General features: G+C 33.9%; 1 protein-coding gene across 3 annotated transcripts in view; it reads right to left on the bottom strand.

Annotated features, from left to right (window-relative positions):
* RIMS2 (regulating synaptic membrane exocytosis 2) overlaps nucleotides 1–14,876 on the bottom strand; it is a gene marked incomplete at its 5' end in the record, with an annotated part of 445,281 nt that overhangs the window by 305,859 nt on the left and 124,546 nt on the right. For 2 of the 3 annotated variants that reach the window (XM_079301383.1, XM_079301384.1), the window contains one exon: nucleotides 4,572–5,161. The exons of the other annotated variant lie outside the window; for it this stretch is intronic. In XM_079301383.1, coding sequence (XP_079157509.1) covers nucleotides 4,572–4,693 — 122 coding nt within the window. Of the gene's footprint in view, nucleotides 1–4,571; nucleotides 5,162–14,876 lie in introns of those variants that run through there. 3 annotated transcript variants of the gene reach the window in all.

Here is a 14,876-nt window from a genome sequence, read left to right as displayed (position 1 = left end):
TCAGCTACAAATTTGAGGAATATACTTAAAACAGCATTCTATGAATCAAGTATGGAGGTAAAAAGGAGCAGATGTGAAAATCCCAACAAACTAAATTGTTAAATAGCTACAGACAAGCCAATTTTGAAAAGGGAGGAGAGGCAGTTTCAATTACAGTATTTAGCAGTATTTCTTCACAGAATATACTGTCAGTTCTAAGACTATTTTGTTGGTTTTCTTCTTGGCTATTAGACTAGTAATATTTGAAAGTGCAACATTCTCTTAGAATATAAGAAAATCTCTTGCTATGTTGAACCAATATAGTCAGGGAAAAAAACCTCAAATCTATTCTAAGAAATATTCTGACATTTTTTTTCCCCAATAAGGAAGAGAAAATGATCTTTCTCCTTCAATGTCAAAGTAATGATTAATAGCACCATAAAAAATAGCAATTGTCTGTGACAGTAATTCTTGACATCATTTGATGGCTTCATTATGAAATGGAACTTTGGTAAATAGCTACTAGATATATCAAGGAAACAAAACAGAAAATCAAATAATTAAAAGGAAACATGTTTCTACTAAAATGATACTTTCACTGTAAATGTCTAGTTTTGCCAACTAGCTAATTTATTTTGGTATTTTAGTAATCTTTTAAAAAAATCAATGTATTTATGTAAAAGATGCTTACCAAGGGATTTCAAAAGTGAAAACTCTTAAAAGAGTCTTCAAAAACACTGGAGTTTAATTTAATGAAAGAAAATACAATTTGTTTTTTTAAACTAGGTGTGTCTAATTTCAAAATGAGACAAATACTAAGTCTCTATTGTACACAGAATTTGATGAACAATCTTTGCACTGGTTTTAGGCTCAATATATTAGTTATCTTATGCCCCTGTGTGGCCAAGCTAAACTGTAAACTCACTTTCACAGAACAGTAAAAAAATCCTAACGATATGTCATGTGAGACGCCAAGTTTAGGTAAATTGATCCTTTTCCATTTTCTGAGAAAAGCTTCTAATATAAACTGCAATAGCAAAATTGGATTGATAGTCCTCTGTACACTTTGTATCCATTTCAGTCACAAGAGATGCTCCCCATTATGCAGTGTTAATCTGAATACTGCCCAAAGCAATTGTGACTTCTCCAAGCATGTTGCTACAAATAGAGCATCCAACAGCACAGTATTTGTACACGAAACTCTAAATGAAAATGGTAGTCTGAAAATCCAGCTTACTTAATTACTAAAGGTTTAAAACGTATTTTAAAATGTTATTTTATTTTGTTATTTGAGCAATTAGTATGCCACTGAAAGTAATCAGACGAATTTTAGACTGCAAAAAAAAGCAAACCTCCTTGAGATGTTGCTGTAAAATTTGAATATAATGTAAGCATATAGTATGTTTTCATGAAAGATCTCTTGATTTCTTTTCTGGACACATGAAGAATTATTCTATAAACTAGCTATTTGCCAAATGCTCAAAATGCAAATCAATTCTTATGGCTTCCCAATGTAAGGTAATTCTAAAAACTTTTCAATAAAAAATAACTTATAACCCAGGAGATAGCACCACAATCCCCAAGACAGGTGAAGCACAATTTGGAGGTAAAATGATAGCTCTTACTGCTTCAGCTGGCTGGAGTTGGTGATGTCAGACAGAGCTGAGCAGGAGCAGGAGGGAGGCCCAGCAAAGCAGCTCTCTCTGTCACACTCTCAAGAGCATCTTACAGGGAAGTGCTGCCCTGTAGCTGGCAAAAGAGAACTCAGCAGCAATATCCTCCATTAGAGGCTGCTGGGAGGGGATAACTAAACCCATTCAAGTGCTAAAATCAATCTGTCTCCCAAGGAGCTTAATATCATTTGGATCCTCTCATCAGCTACTGCAAAGCCAAAACTATGCAAATAAAAACACAATTCATGCAAAGTTTTTATGGAAAATCATAAACAGTTTAATGTATGTTCCTGTCAATGTTTAGCATAGCATCAGAAAGCAAAGCCCAAGTTTCCTACATTTCCTTCAGTAAAATCTCAGCATATCTAAACTTTCTGAAAAACTGAAGAACAAGAACTCCAAGAACAGATGATATTAAACTTAGGAGGAAGGCGTATTCAATTAAAATCATCTGTATACTACCTCCTTTCCTAAGACTTTGTTTTACACTTCATTATCTACACTACAATTTGTATGCATTAACCTGTTTTCTTCACATTATTTATTACTTTGTGGCAGGAACAGTTAATCACACTGTGTGTAATGTCAGCTGTTATCTTTCTGGACTCTGACCTGTACTTTTTAGATGTAAAAACAGAAAAAAAACATATTCAAAGGAGAAAGGATCATCAAAGGACAAAATATATAGCTTTGAAGACTAAAGAGATAGACCACATTACACCTCATCAAAGCAGACTCTTACATGCTGGAGGTACACCACAGTTCTGAAGCATAAACTCTTAATGCATGAACAATTCGTTTTTAGCAAGTGTCTTACATTTATCGTGAAAAGCTTTAAGTGAAAAATCTACCTAAATTATATACTGCATTCATTTAATTTAAAAAAATAGAACAGTTTTTAAATCAGTAAGACAATCAAAGGACTACCCTCTAAATAAATGTCAGTGAGATTTTTTTAGTGACTAATAGATGACTTCTTTGAAGACCTTTTATCTAGATCAGATCTAAAATACAAACAGTTATTCAGAAAAGGGAATCTTTTACTCAAAAACCTTAAAATACTTTCACCTAACTTTTCTATCAGAAAGACACAGAAAGCGTGAATTAGTCCCTCACAATTACTGCTGCATATTGTTTAAGAATTGCACAATGTTTCCTTGAGGCCAAAAGCATTGATACCTAGAAATATATAACATTGCTTCTTATAAATACAGAAATATTCTCGTCCTAAGTAAAACAGTCCATAAGAGGCTCCATTTCCTAACCCTTTCTTGTTTGCCAGTCTTCTAGAACAAATATACTCCTAATCTAAGGCACAGCAAATGAATAAAAATAACCCTCTCTTTTGACTTGATACTATATGCAGCTTTTGCCCAAGTCTCACAAGCAAAACAAGCACCGAAAAGCACCATGTACATGCATTTGTAAAAAGAAAAAAAAATAGCAAACATGCTCCTTGATCCACAAAAAGCATGTACTGTGATCTGCAAAAGCAGATCCAGGGAATCAGAACTGGGATGGTAACTGATTAGAACAGTTGCTAAGGGCTTTGCTGGTTGCTGCAGGCCTGAAACTATGCACTTGGAAATATGCACAGTTTTACAATCACAGCTGAGAATACGTAAATTATTGCTCCATTTTGTAGAGCTTCAAATATTTCACAGTATACCAAAGGGATACAAGAAAAATCTCACTGAATACAGATTTCATATATATCTAAAAATACCTTCATTCAAAGCAGTGGCTATGACTGCTAAAACTACCAACATAATTTTACATATCTAATTAGAAATTCATAACCAAGATAGCAAAACTTGAGAACAGTAACACTAAATAAATATTAAAATATTTTAAAGGGAATTATCAGCAGTAAGGGAGAGAATCCTAACAAGAAAATGATGACAATTTTCTGAAGTATAATGTGCAAATATCCCTGTATTTAAGAAAAAATACCCCATTTAAAAGAGATTTCTTCCACAGAGACAGAGAAGAAGATTAAAATGCTGGATATAGTCTCTGCCTATTACTTCCACCCTTTTTCCAGAATGTTTCCATCAGTGCACTATCTTTATAAAAAACTATAGGATTCTTTTTCTTCCTGACCTGCACTTCCACTCTCTTAGATAAAATTATTAATATTTTTATGTTTAATATTTAATAGCAATATGAAAAAGTTCTAAACATTGGTACTATAATATGTTTACTGAATAATGACACAGAAATGTGGCATTATTAATTCATTTTACCCCTCCAAAAATCCTAAAAAACCAAATCAAAAACTGTCTCACACCAATAAACAACAACTTCATTTCTATTTCCCACAAAACAACAGCTATTCACAAAAGGGTACTCTACAGGGCTGGCTGACCTGCTGCAAAGCATCCACTAATCAGCTATAATTTGGCCAGTTAAAAACATCACTGAAAACCATCACACACAGGATCTAAATCTTCTAAAATTAAGGAACTGCTTTCTATTTTGCAAAAGGTATGCAGGACTACTAATTTGCATCTTCCAATAAATTATGTATGGTTAAACAGACATATCTCTGAGCATTTAATCTTTTCACTGCCATATCCACACAGAAATCATTTTCTCTGACAAATTTGTTTATGAATATTTCATATGCTTTAAGGATTACAGCTAATAATGCTAGCTTCTAATGGCAGCTAATGTACTTGAAAGATACATAACCATCTTAAATATTTTATTCTGTCTTTGCTGGCTTTATTTCTGCAGATGGAGTTCTCATGTAAATCCTTACATAAAACATAAAAACACTAACAGACTCACTGCTACCATAAAATACTAATATCTAGGAGTGCAGTTATAAAAGTACCCCACTGAAAAGCATGCAGATTGATTGCCATCAGCATAAAAATAGAAATGATAAAGCAAAAATATTTCATTTCTACTTACCTAGTGTTGTTCAACGTTTGTCCAAAAAGATCATTTTGCAAAATATTTGGAGGGGATGAGAAAACCCCATGAAAATGAGATAAAACAGAATTGCAGACCTGGCGCAGTGTTTCAAATTGCATTTTCTCCCTTTCTTTCCCTTCTATTTTTCTTCACCACCTGTCTTAAAAGTCATCTATTTTGTACACACCATCAAATACAAATATGCCAATCAAGTTCCATATTTCTCCTGATCTCTGTAAAAGCTGTGCCTAAATGAGCAGGGGCTGATAGTTAATTGTACAGTCATTATTCTTCTAATTCAGTCGTAGAAGATTTAGCACCCGAGCAGCTTTCTCCTGACTGTAGCAAGAATTCTAAACAGCAGAAAGCTTTTTGGGCATTCCCAGCCCAAGTGTGAAGCTGAGCTGCTTTCATGTACTCTACTCATATTTCTCTAAGCCTATTAAAAACACGCAGTGAATAGATGCTGTCGTCAGGAGTTTCAGCACATCTGGCTGCCAGCAATAAAATCTCAGAAGTAAAAAAAAGGAGGACAAGGCATCCTCACACTGTTACTACTGTCTAAGAGGAGGAGGATTTCTGCATCTTCCCCTCCTCCTTCCCTCCCCTGTAAAAATGACTAATATCCGTGACCATGTATGTAGAATTCTTATTTTTTTTTAATGTAAAGGCAATTCTGAAGGACAGAAAGACCACTCTAAAAAAATTCTGTACATAATAAACAACATGTAGCACTGAGACTGTAACAATAGCTCTTTTGTTTCATATCTGAAAAGCTATACTGTATCTGAGATAACAGGTTTTTAGTGCAAACATTTAAATGTAGTATCAATTCATGACTGAAGTGAACAGTATACATTCTATACGTAACCACCCTGTCAGGGACTGTACATGCAGTATCAAGGCAATGATTCACCGTGCAAACTTGAGCAATTACTAAAAGGAATAGCTGCATTATATATAAGCACTGCATTTCAAAACGAAACGCCTTCAGCATCTTTTAAAAGTTTATTGCACTGAATCAGCCATGATAGAGCTGAGAAAAATCAATCACTTCTTAGGGTGCTCCAAACCCATCTACTTCCAGGAAAACCCACTATTTTAGGAGCCTGTGTACTGGTACATGTAAGTATCAAATATCAAAGAGCAAGAAGCAGAATCAGTCATCTAACAGAACAGAGTGAGGTTTTGCAACACAGCTTGCCTTGTGAATACCATGAAATGCACAGAAAATAAGTATCCCTGACTAAAAAGCTTTTTTTTTTCTTTAATGCTTTTGCTGGAGGATGACATTATGTAACAGAACAGAAAATTTTATCACTGAGAAATTAAAAAATAAGAATTAAAAATATTTTCTTTATCATATCTAATTTTCTATCCACAGCTTTTAGTATCTTTGCACTAATTAAAAAATCCTCAAATAAACCAACATAAAATGAAGTCCACTATGAAAGCTCTTCCACTGAAAGCAATTTGAATCTCAGATGATGTGGGAATAAGCATCTTTCCAGCTTATTCAAGTGTGTTGATGTGCTCAGAAAGAAGAAGCCGAAGCCATCCAGGCTTCTTTGGCCAGAAGGATGGCAGCACAGATTTTAAAAGAAAAGGAAAAATGGGAACAAATTCATCTCCTGGCCCCTGTAAAATGATAGATATGCAACTCCCCACCACCCCACTACCCCTGTTAATTTTTTCTTTTTTTTTTTTTAAGACATGACAATATCTGCTAATAACTGTTTGCAAAATCATGTGAAACCCTACAAAGTACTACCCAAAATAGTTTTTAATACCTGTTTTTCCGTCCATTGCATACTGTGCATTATGAAAGCATTGTATTTGAGCAATGTATAACAATTTGTGATACAAGTGATCAGCCCTATGTCTGTCAAAGCTGGCAATTTTTGAGATCCTGAAGTAGAAACTGATGGGTATTTGTGGTTGTCTTACTATAATAAAATGAAAAAGTAATACTTGGTAACCACCTTACATATATTACAGAGGATTTATGTTTGGAATGCAAGAAAATATGCCTTTAGATTAATTCAATTAAAAAAAACAAAAAAAAAAAAAAAAAACCAAACCAAATTCTCTTATCTGCTCCAAGAAACAGAGTAATCTTGTCCCAAAAGTTCAAGGCATTCTGATCAGTATAATATTCACCACCTAACAGTTCAGAGCCCATGTTGACCATGGAGTAGTACTGTTACAAGACCTATATTTTATCACATATTTCAAGTACACTACCATTTTTTGGGTGCTTTATGAATGGACATCACAGTCAAAATGCTCCCATAGCTGCAACTAAGTTCTGAACATTTGACATTCATCTTTCTAAGTCTTCATTCTCAGATATGTAAAATGGAAGTAAGGGCATAGACTCTTTTTCCTTCTCTTTTTTTTAAAGATTGTCCTATAACTACTGACAAAAGACACGTATTTTAAATTTATTTCTAAATTTTATTTTGGAGTAAGGAATAAAGACTACTCTGCAGAAACTCATGCACATAGGGAAAAAAATAAAGTCAAAGAATACTTTTAAAGGCAAATATTTCATAATTGCTGCTAGCAGAAATTTCAGCTATAATGAAATGGGGTTTGTGCAAATATCTATTTTTTCAGACATCTGGAATTCTCATCAAAATTTAATGTCCTGTTGATTTAAAATACTATTTTTTTTATTTTTAAAAATGAATGGAACAGAATAAAACAGAATTGCCTTTCTTTCCGACCCTTCTAACACACTCCAAGAGACCCTTTAACCAATAAACAATTGTTTCCTACAGTTATTATGTGGCCTAGAATAGTGTGTTGACCCTATAATGTGGACTTCCTACTAACATCTCTTTTTAGGTACTTCCACCTTTTCCAAAATGCCATCATTCACCTGAGAAGAATCAAGGAAGCGAGGAGACCTAACATGAAGAGGCTGAAGGGAATGGAATGAAAGAGCATGAGCAGAGTAGGCTCTGCCTGCTAAAGTACTCATCCTTCAAGAACCAGAATGAAACTGGCAATGTAAAGAAATCAGTAGAATCACACATAAAATCTTTTTTCTGGACGTTGATGTTGTTTGAGAACAAAATAGTACAGGCACTATTTATCTTATTTCAATGCTGTTACAGATCTTCAAATGTGTCACTATTTCTTACATTAAAAAATTTCTGTTGGGAAGGGCAGTAATTTAGTATCATTTCTACCATTCAGAAAATTATACCCTCTTCACATAAGAATGTTGGAATAGACAGAGATTAGTTTTCTACCTTTTTGATATTTAACTTGAGATCTCCTTTTCTGTTCTTCAAGTCTCCCACTCTATGCCCTCCAAAACCGAAATTAGAATAAAAAGAGGTCCTATATGCACAGGCTTCTTTTTTTGGAACACCCCTAATTGTGTACTTAATAAGCACCAGGTAAGCCAAGCACTGCTCAAGTACTTCTGTTTCTAGCATTTCCTATCCTTTGAGGGCCTCATTAAAATAATCTTGACAGTGATCTTCATTATGGTATTTGGTGTATTTATACTTGAAAAAATATATACGTACATGCTCTTGCTATTTATGGTTTAATAATAATACATTTCATTTTAACTCAAATTTTATCGAGGATTTCATGGAAATGAAAACCAAGCACTTCAAAGATATTGCGGAGAAAGAGTAAAGTGAGTACTAGACAGTCTGAACAACTACTTGACATGGTTGACAGCCTATTTCAAAATGGGAAGACAAGCCTGAAAAAGCATCATTGGATCCATTAAGCCAAACTACACTGAGGTCCATACAGATACCTCTCCCTGTAGCCAAACTGAATCTTAATAAAAGTCCACCAGATACAAGTTTTTAAGAAGAAAAGTTATCTAGAAAGATCCCAAATATTAGCATTTTCAAATTTACATAAAATGTTTATATTTCAAACATAAGATTAAACTTCCTTGAACTGACTCTAGATTTCAGAAAAGTAAATCTATTATACAAAAGTTGACAACATGTATAAATGTTATCTCAAACATTACTTACATGCATCACTTATTATACGCATATAAAAAAGATTTCACAGGACTTTGTAGTTTAAACAAGGTAGAGTCATACAAAGTTATTAAAGCTATATATTACAGCTTATAAGACAAAGATTTTTCTGTGATAAAGATACTATCAAGAATTTGGATTCAATTTCAATTTCATTCTAATCTACTGGATAGTATGTAAGTACAGTTTGATGGAAACGCTGAAGAAAATTGTAGAGCTGAGTCACTTGGAGTTTGGGGTTAAAAGAGGGATCTTTTAAATGTGCAGAAAGTTTAATGTCTACTATCTTTTCCATCTAGATACTACATAAAATTTTGTAATTAATAGCGTATAAATACCTCTATTACACCACCTTCACTCTCCAATATGCCCTTATCAAAGCATTTATTTAAATACTCATGATTAAAATATTTTTTGACTGATATTCATTATGAAAAGAAAAAACTTCTGAGCAAATTCTTTTCAAACAGATAAGTTAACAATGGTGGCCTTGGACTTTAGATAACATTGTGTTATTACTGTTTGTAAAAAGTCCTTTTGGGTCAGCCAACTGAAGCTCCAAGGTGGGACATAATTTTAAGGACTATTGGAAATTCCATTCTAGGATGGGCATTTCACTTCACTACTACAAGTGAAATGCAAGCAGATTTCTTTTGGAGTAAAGCACACACCCATTTGTATTTCATCACATCAATGTTCAAAGGTTCAGTTTCACAAGAGAACTTTAGCAACTAATGGAAAATCTACAATTGCAAATTTAAACACATAACAACAGGAGTCACAGAAGCCAGTATTCTGAATATCTACTATAGGAAATAATAAAGAAAGGGATACTGATAAAGCTTCAAACCCAAAAGGATAAAAGTACCTAAATCCAGGCTACAGGGAAGCATCAGAGTCTGTCCAAGAATTGTAAAAATGAATCTTCTGGTTCTGCTGGCAACATTCTTCTTATTTCAGGTAGTCTGGCAGTTAGAACAGTGTTAGGAAGCATGGAAAACTGAGTCCCAGGTTTCTCTGCTGGCTTCCTAAAATATGCCCACAAAGTTCTTATCAACATCCCCCTGGTTATTCCTAAGGGAATTTGTCTTTGCTGTTGACACTGTTCACTCTCCCGTAAAATAATTAAATATTGAAAGAACTATTTAATTCACTGAGTTAAACATTAACCAAGAATGGAAAAGTGATACTGATTTTAATCCTTGGTAGTCAGGTCACAGATCTACAATGGAAGATACTGAAATTCCAGCTAAGAGACCAAACCTCATTACAGAAAATATCCACTACCAAACTATAGCAATGTAGAAGAAAGTAAATTCATCCTCATCTTACACCATAAAATATTAGGGTTTTTTCTTGTGTTTTCTTCTCAGTATCTTCACATTTCTTTGTTTCTTTTTTTGAGGTATTCCATTTATTTAATTATTTTCAGTGTCCTTCATATTTCTCCCATGTAGCTATTCAAATTAATCTATACTCTCCCTTTAGTACAAGTTTAGGCCAATAGATGAGACTTAGAAATCTGGACAGTCTGTTTATCCCTTTTATCTTCCATATTACCATCTATCATCATGACTAATATGCTTGAGGAGATTGGGTAATTTCACAGGGCATAAATATTTATATAGTTAAATTCCAGTAATCTCTATGAAAATTTGTATCATCGCAAGAGGAGAAAGACACAAGTCAGTGTACATAGAGGAAGAGTGAGTAGAACTGAGAACAATTAACTCATTGACTTTCACAGCAGAAAGACAAAGTATGATCAGTAAATAGCCACAACACTACCATCTGAACTTTGACAAAATTATCAAAAGAGATAAGAAAAAATGCTTAAGCTATGGTCTTCCTCCACCACACCACAGAATTAAGATACAAAAAATGAGATACCATTGCAGGTTGTACTGATTCTGGAGCTCATGGAACAGCCTCTCAGGTGCATTTAACTCCTTCTTCTTCAGACTTGCTGTTAGTAGCATCAAATGCACAAAGGACTCACAAAAGTTTATCTCCTGTTCCACCAGCAATAATACCAAACAATGAAATAATAACAATTTATCCTTAAAATAAACTTCAAAAAACAGTTAATTATCACAAACCTTGTAAGCATATTCCTTATTAAGTACTTTAGGATATGAAGCTTAAGTGATGTGATTGAGGTTTCAGGTAAGAGCAATGCCACTGGTCTACCCCAAGCCCTTGTCTTACTTGCTGTGTAGGACACTAGAACTTTGCTGTTCCAAAGTCTGCTGAAATACATTCCTTGTAGCATCAAGTGTTTAAGTAGCCTAATTCCAGTGAAAACAGGGATAACACTGCATGCCAACAGACTTTGGATTAAGGCCCAAAAGCGCAGTTCAACACTATGCCTGTAGCACATTTCCAAATATTGGAGCTGCTCTGGTGCCAGTGGAAGCAGCCTGTGCACGGTCCCTCAGTCACCAACTCACCCAGCAAGTACAACAGTACTCAGAATGGTAGAGGATGCTCTCATTAACCCACTCATATTGAGGATAAAATAAACTGCCAGTCTACAGGTATCTCGATATTCCCATCTCTGAACATTCTCAGTACTTGTGTCTTCAACACGCAGAGAAGAAAGGTAAGAAGCTGTCTGTTCTTTAATAAAAGACAAAACTAACCTCAACATCTATAGATTCTCAAGGAAGTTAAGGAGTACAGCCCAAAAAGCCAAGTCTTGAAAGGGAAATTCCAGATCAGCTTTGGATTTCCTAAGTACAAAAGTGCCAACTGTTCTTAATTAGATGTGCTGAGTTCTGTGAGGACACAAAGCAACACATTTCCCTGCATCTCATCATGGTCTAAGTAAATAAAAGAAATAATCATGGTGCACTGATCAGGATGGCTTTAAAACTTCCTAAAAAGTAGCAAGCTAATTAAACATGATATTTTTTTTGCCTGAATACTTACTACTTAGGAATTAATATATTCTACATATAAAATACTTAGAAGCTGAGAATTTACATTTTTCATCAGTTTATTTTTAATGAAATTCTAAATCTAAATCTAAATTCACAAATAAAGACTTGTGAAAGTTAAATGTTAGATGACTTAAATACTTTTACTGATAAAATAATTTTACGTTTTTTAAAACTCAGATAACACAATGGTAGGTCTAACTTTGTTCCTGACACAGATATTAGGAAATGTGCCATATGTTCACTTGGGAAATACTACTGTTAGGGCTGGTATGGACACATACAAAAACTGGCACTGACCACACACACATAGAGCATTGAGGATGAGTAAGACAGGGGAAAAAACCAAAAGTTTAGACAAAAGACATAGGAAAATTATAATTTGAAAACATTTTGTTATTTATTATGATAGACTATACCACAACAGTACTAATTCTTGAAATGAATAAGTAAGTATGCCTCACTACTGGGTATACCTCCCAGTATAATTATTTTTAAGATTAATAACTTTGACTTATATTTTAATTTCCTTAGCTCAGTATAGGTTATGGCTTCTTGAACATCTCTGTGGAATTCTCTTTAATACATTAGCTGAAAGGCAATATGGGAAATTTTATTTAAATATGACAAGGCATTGAATAGTTGCAAATAATTACATAAAATGTATAATTTTAATTATTTCTGTTATCATTTTCCTTCTGAATATTACACAATATATACAACTTGCTTGGTCCACCATAAAATTCCACTCTCTTGTTCTACCTCACTTGCCAGTTCCCTTGCTTAGGGAAGTCTATGCTTAAAAATAAAGATGATACTGCTTTTAGGCAAATTCAGAGGTTGAATTTAGATGTTTTGACCTTAACAACAAAGACACCCAGATTCATCCCACCTAAATGTAGATGACTAAGGAGTGTAGTTTGGAAAACTAGCTACCTTTTTCTTCCTGTGTAATTAAAAGAAAGAAAGAAGAACATGCAGAGGGGAAAAAATCATGTGACTCAAAAATGTATGAGCACCCAAAATAGATTTAATGAAGTGTTCTTATGCTTGTCTAATTACTTTATTTAGGAGGAAGGAATATAAATCTGTGGTTTCATTTCCATTGCTAGATCTGAGAACACTTTCCAGTTCCTGCCTTACCTATGTTCTGATACCATATCCAAAAAAAATCCAGATGTGTGCATTCTCTCCCTTTTTCTAACTCATGCATTTTCCTCACATGTAAGACAGGTGTTTTAGGGTTCTTCATGGTTTCTAGCAAAACTCCTACTGATGGTAGATATCAGTATAAAAAAGAAGCCTTCAAATCTAGGGATATGGGTTTTCTAAATCACTATCCTGACCTAAGACACAATTTATATAAAGAGCTACTGAGACAGAAGTTGCATTTAGCAAACAAGAAAACCAACCTATTTTTCTAATAAATGTACAAATCTATTCTCCAACCTGCAAGAGCATAATTCTATTTTGTACTAAAGTAATTTATAAATGCTACTAATTTTTTTTCATTTCTGCAAGGCTGGTCAGCTTCCTAGAGGAGAAGTACATCCTCACAAAATATGTCTTGAAACCCTGGGTCAAATGACAGTCCCATAATCTGTTCTCTGCTTTCCTAGAGGTCTGATAGTTTACTGTAATAGCTAGGCATTCTAACCTTTTAGTATGAATACGTACATTTGTCCATGTCCATACAAACAGTATATAATATATAAATAATATTTCTAAAATATTAAAGGAGTACTATCAAGGTGGAAGAATCAGAGTTAGAAAAGACCTAAGTGAGACTTCATTCCCTTGACTAAAGGAATAGCTCCTTTATACAATAGGATAATCAAATTTTCCATACACTGATGGGAAAAGTAGACAATTATGTGTAATATACAAGGATACAAAAGGCTCAATATTCAGTAGATGCTGCACCTTGTAGAGCATATGGTTTAGAAAAGTATGTTTCAACCAATTTTACCTTCAGCTGACTTACAATGAATTGATATTTCCTTGCACCTCATTACAGTACATGAATCCTGCTTTATGCCTCATTTGCAGTTCTGGATGGTTCACCAATGAGATGTGTCTACTAGACAAGAACTGCTGGCCTAGAACAGAAATTTGATTGATTTTTGAAACACTGCACTGAAAACTTCATCTGCTACAGAAGAGATTTCTGTTCTTCATTTTCATAAAAAGTGATCGTTTTTCACCTTTCAAAAACACAAAAGGTGCTTTAAAATACTATTAAGAAAGTATTATGCATGATTAAGATCGGAAAATACTAAGAACAGAACCTGAAAATACACTCACTAACAGTTTAGAACCTGAAAATACACTCACTAACAGCTTGCAGATACCATTTCAAGAGGAGGTATTCAAGGTGCAAGTTAATTTCTTCAGTGCTCACAGGCAGTTTGTATTTATATCCCTTGTTTTCCAAGTTATAAAAATCTAAGGAAACAGTCAGCAAAAAAAATAAATCCTACGACAGTCCAACAATGATTACTGACCATGTAAATGCCCTCAACTGAAATTATTCCAATATATACATTCAGATTAAGAAATAATATTTTTTTCATTAAAGGCACAGTTACCACAGTTACCACATCCTTTACACAAGCACTTTTTTGGAGAGCAGGCTGATGGTAAACTTGCTTGTTACATAAAGAAAATAACAACTATGTTGATCTTGAAATCCATGATGGTTATACACTGCAGAAATTGGCACTTATTCACAATAAATTTGAAAGCTTAATTAATTTTAGAAATTACTTTTTTCACTTGGAAATGATCTTGAGATTTATTGCCATATCTCTTTCACATGACTGATTTGGTCCTTAAATGCCCAAACTTGTGTTGGGTGTCAATGAGTCCATGTAATCTGTGATGGAATCAAAAACTAATGTATGTGCAAACTAAAAGATAGATCATTTTCCAAATGACAGTAAGATTAAAATCAGTCTTTTAATTAACAGAGCTATGACAATATATTTATGCACTGAATTGTTTATTAATTTTTGCTGTTCAGTCCACCAGTTAAAAATTTGAGCCTCCCATATCTTGGGGATGAGTTCAAAGAGACTAATTTATCTTCCTTTCATGTCATTATGAGATTTATGGTCTCCTGGGTTGCTCCTATATTCAGCTGATTGGAATATCAGAAGAATACTTCCCTGATGATCACACACTTCTGGAATTTATTTCCTTTGACAGTGTAATGGAGCCTGGATTTTATAAGCATTAAGGCTGTGTAAATATTATACTTTGGAAAGATTTCCATTTAATACAGGAGCTCTATTTTACTGGAATAAAGGCATCATTGGCCACTTGGGAAGGGAGTTAAGGTT

The sequence above is a fragment of the Erithacus rubecula genome, assembly GCF_903797595.1.
Source record: "Erithacus rubecula genome assembly, chromosome: 3".
Lineage (NCBI taxonomy): Eukaryota > Metazoa > Chordata > Aves > Passeriformes > Muscicapidae > Erithacus > Erithacus rubecula.
The sequence above is the reverse complement of the archived record's forward strand: the minus strand, read 5'-3'. Positions and strand labels throughout refer to the sequence as shown.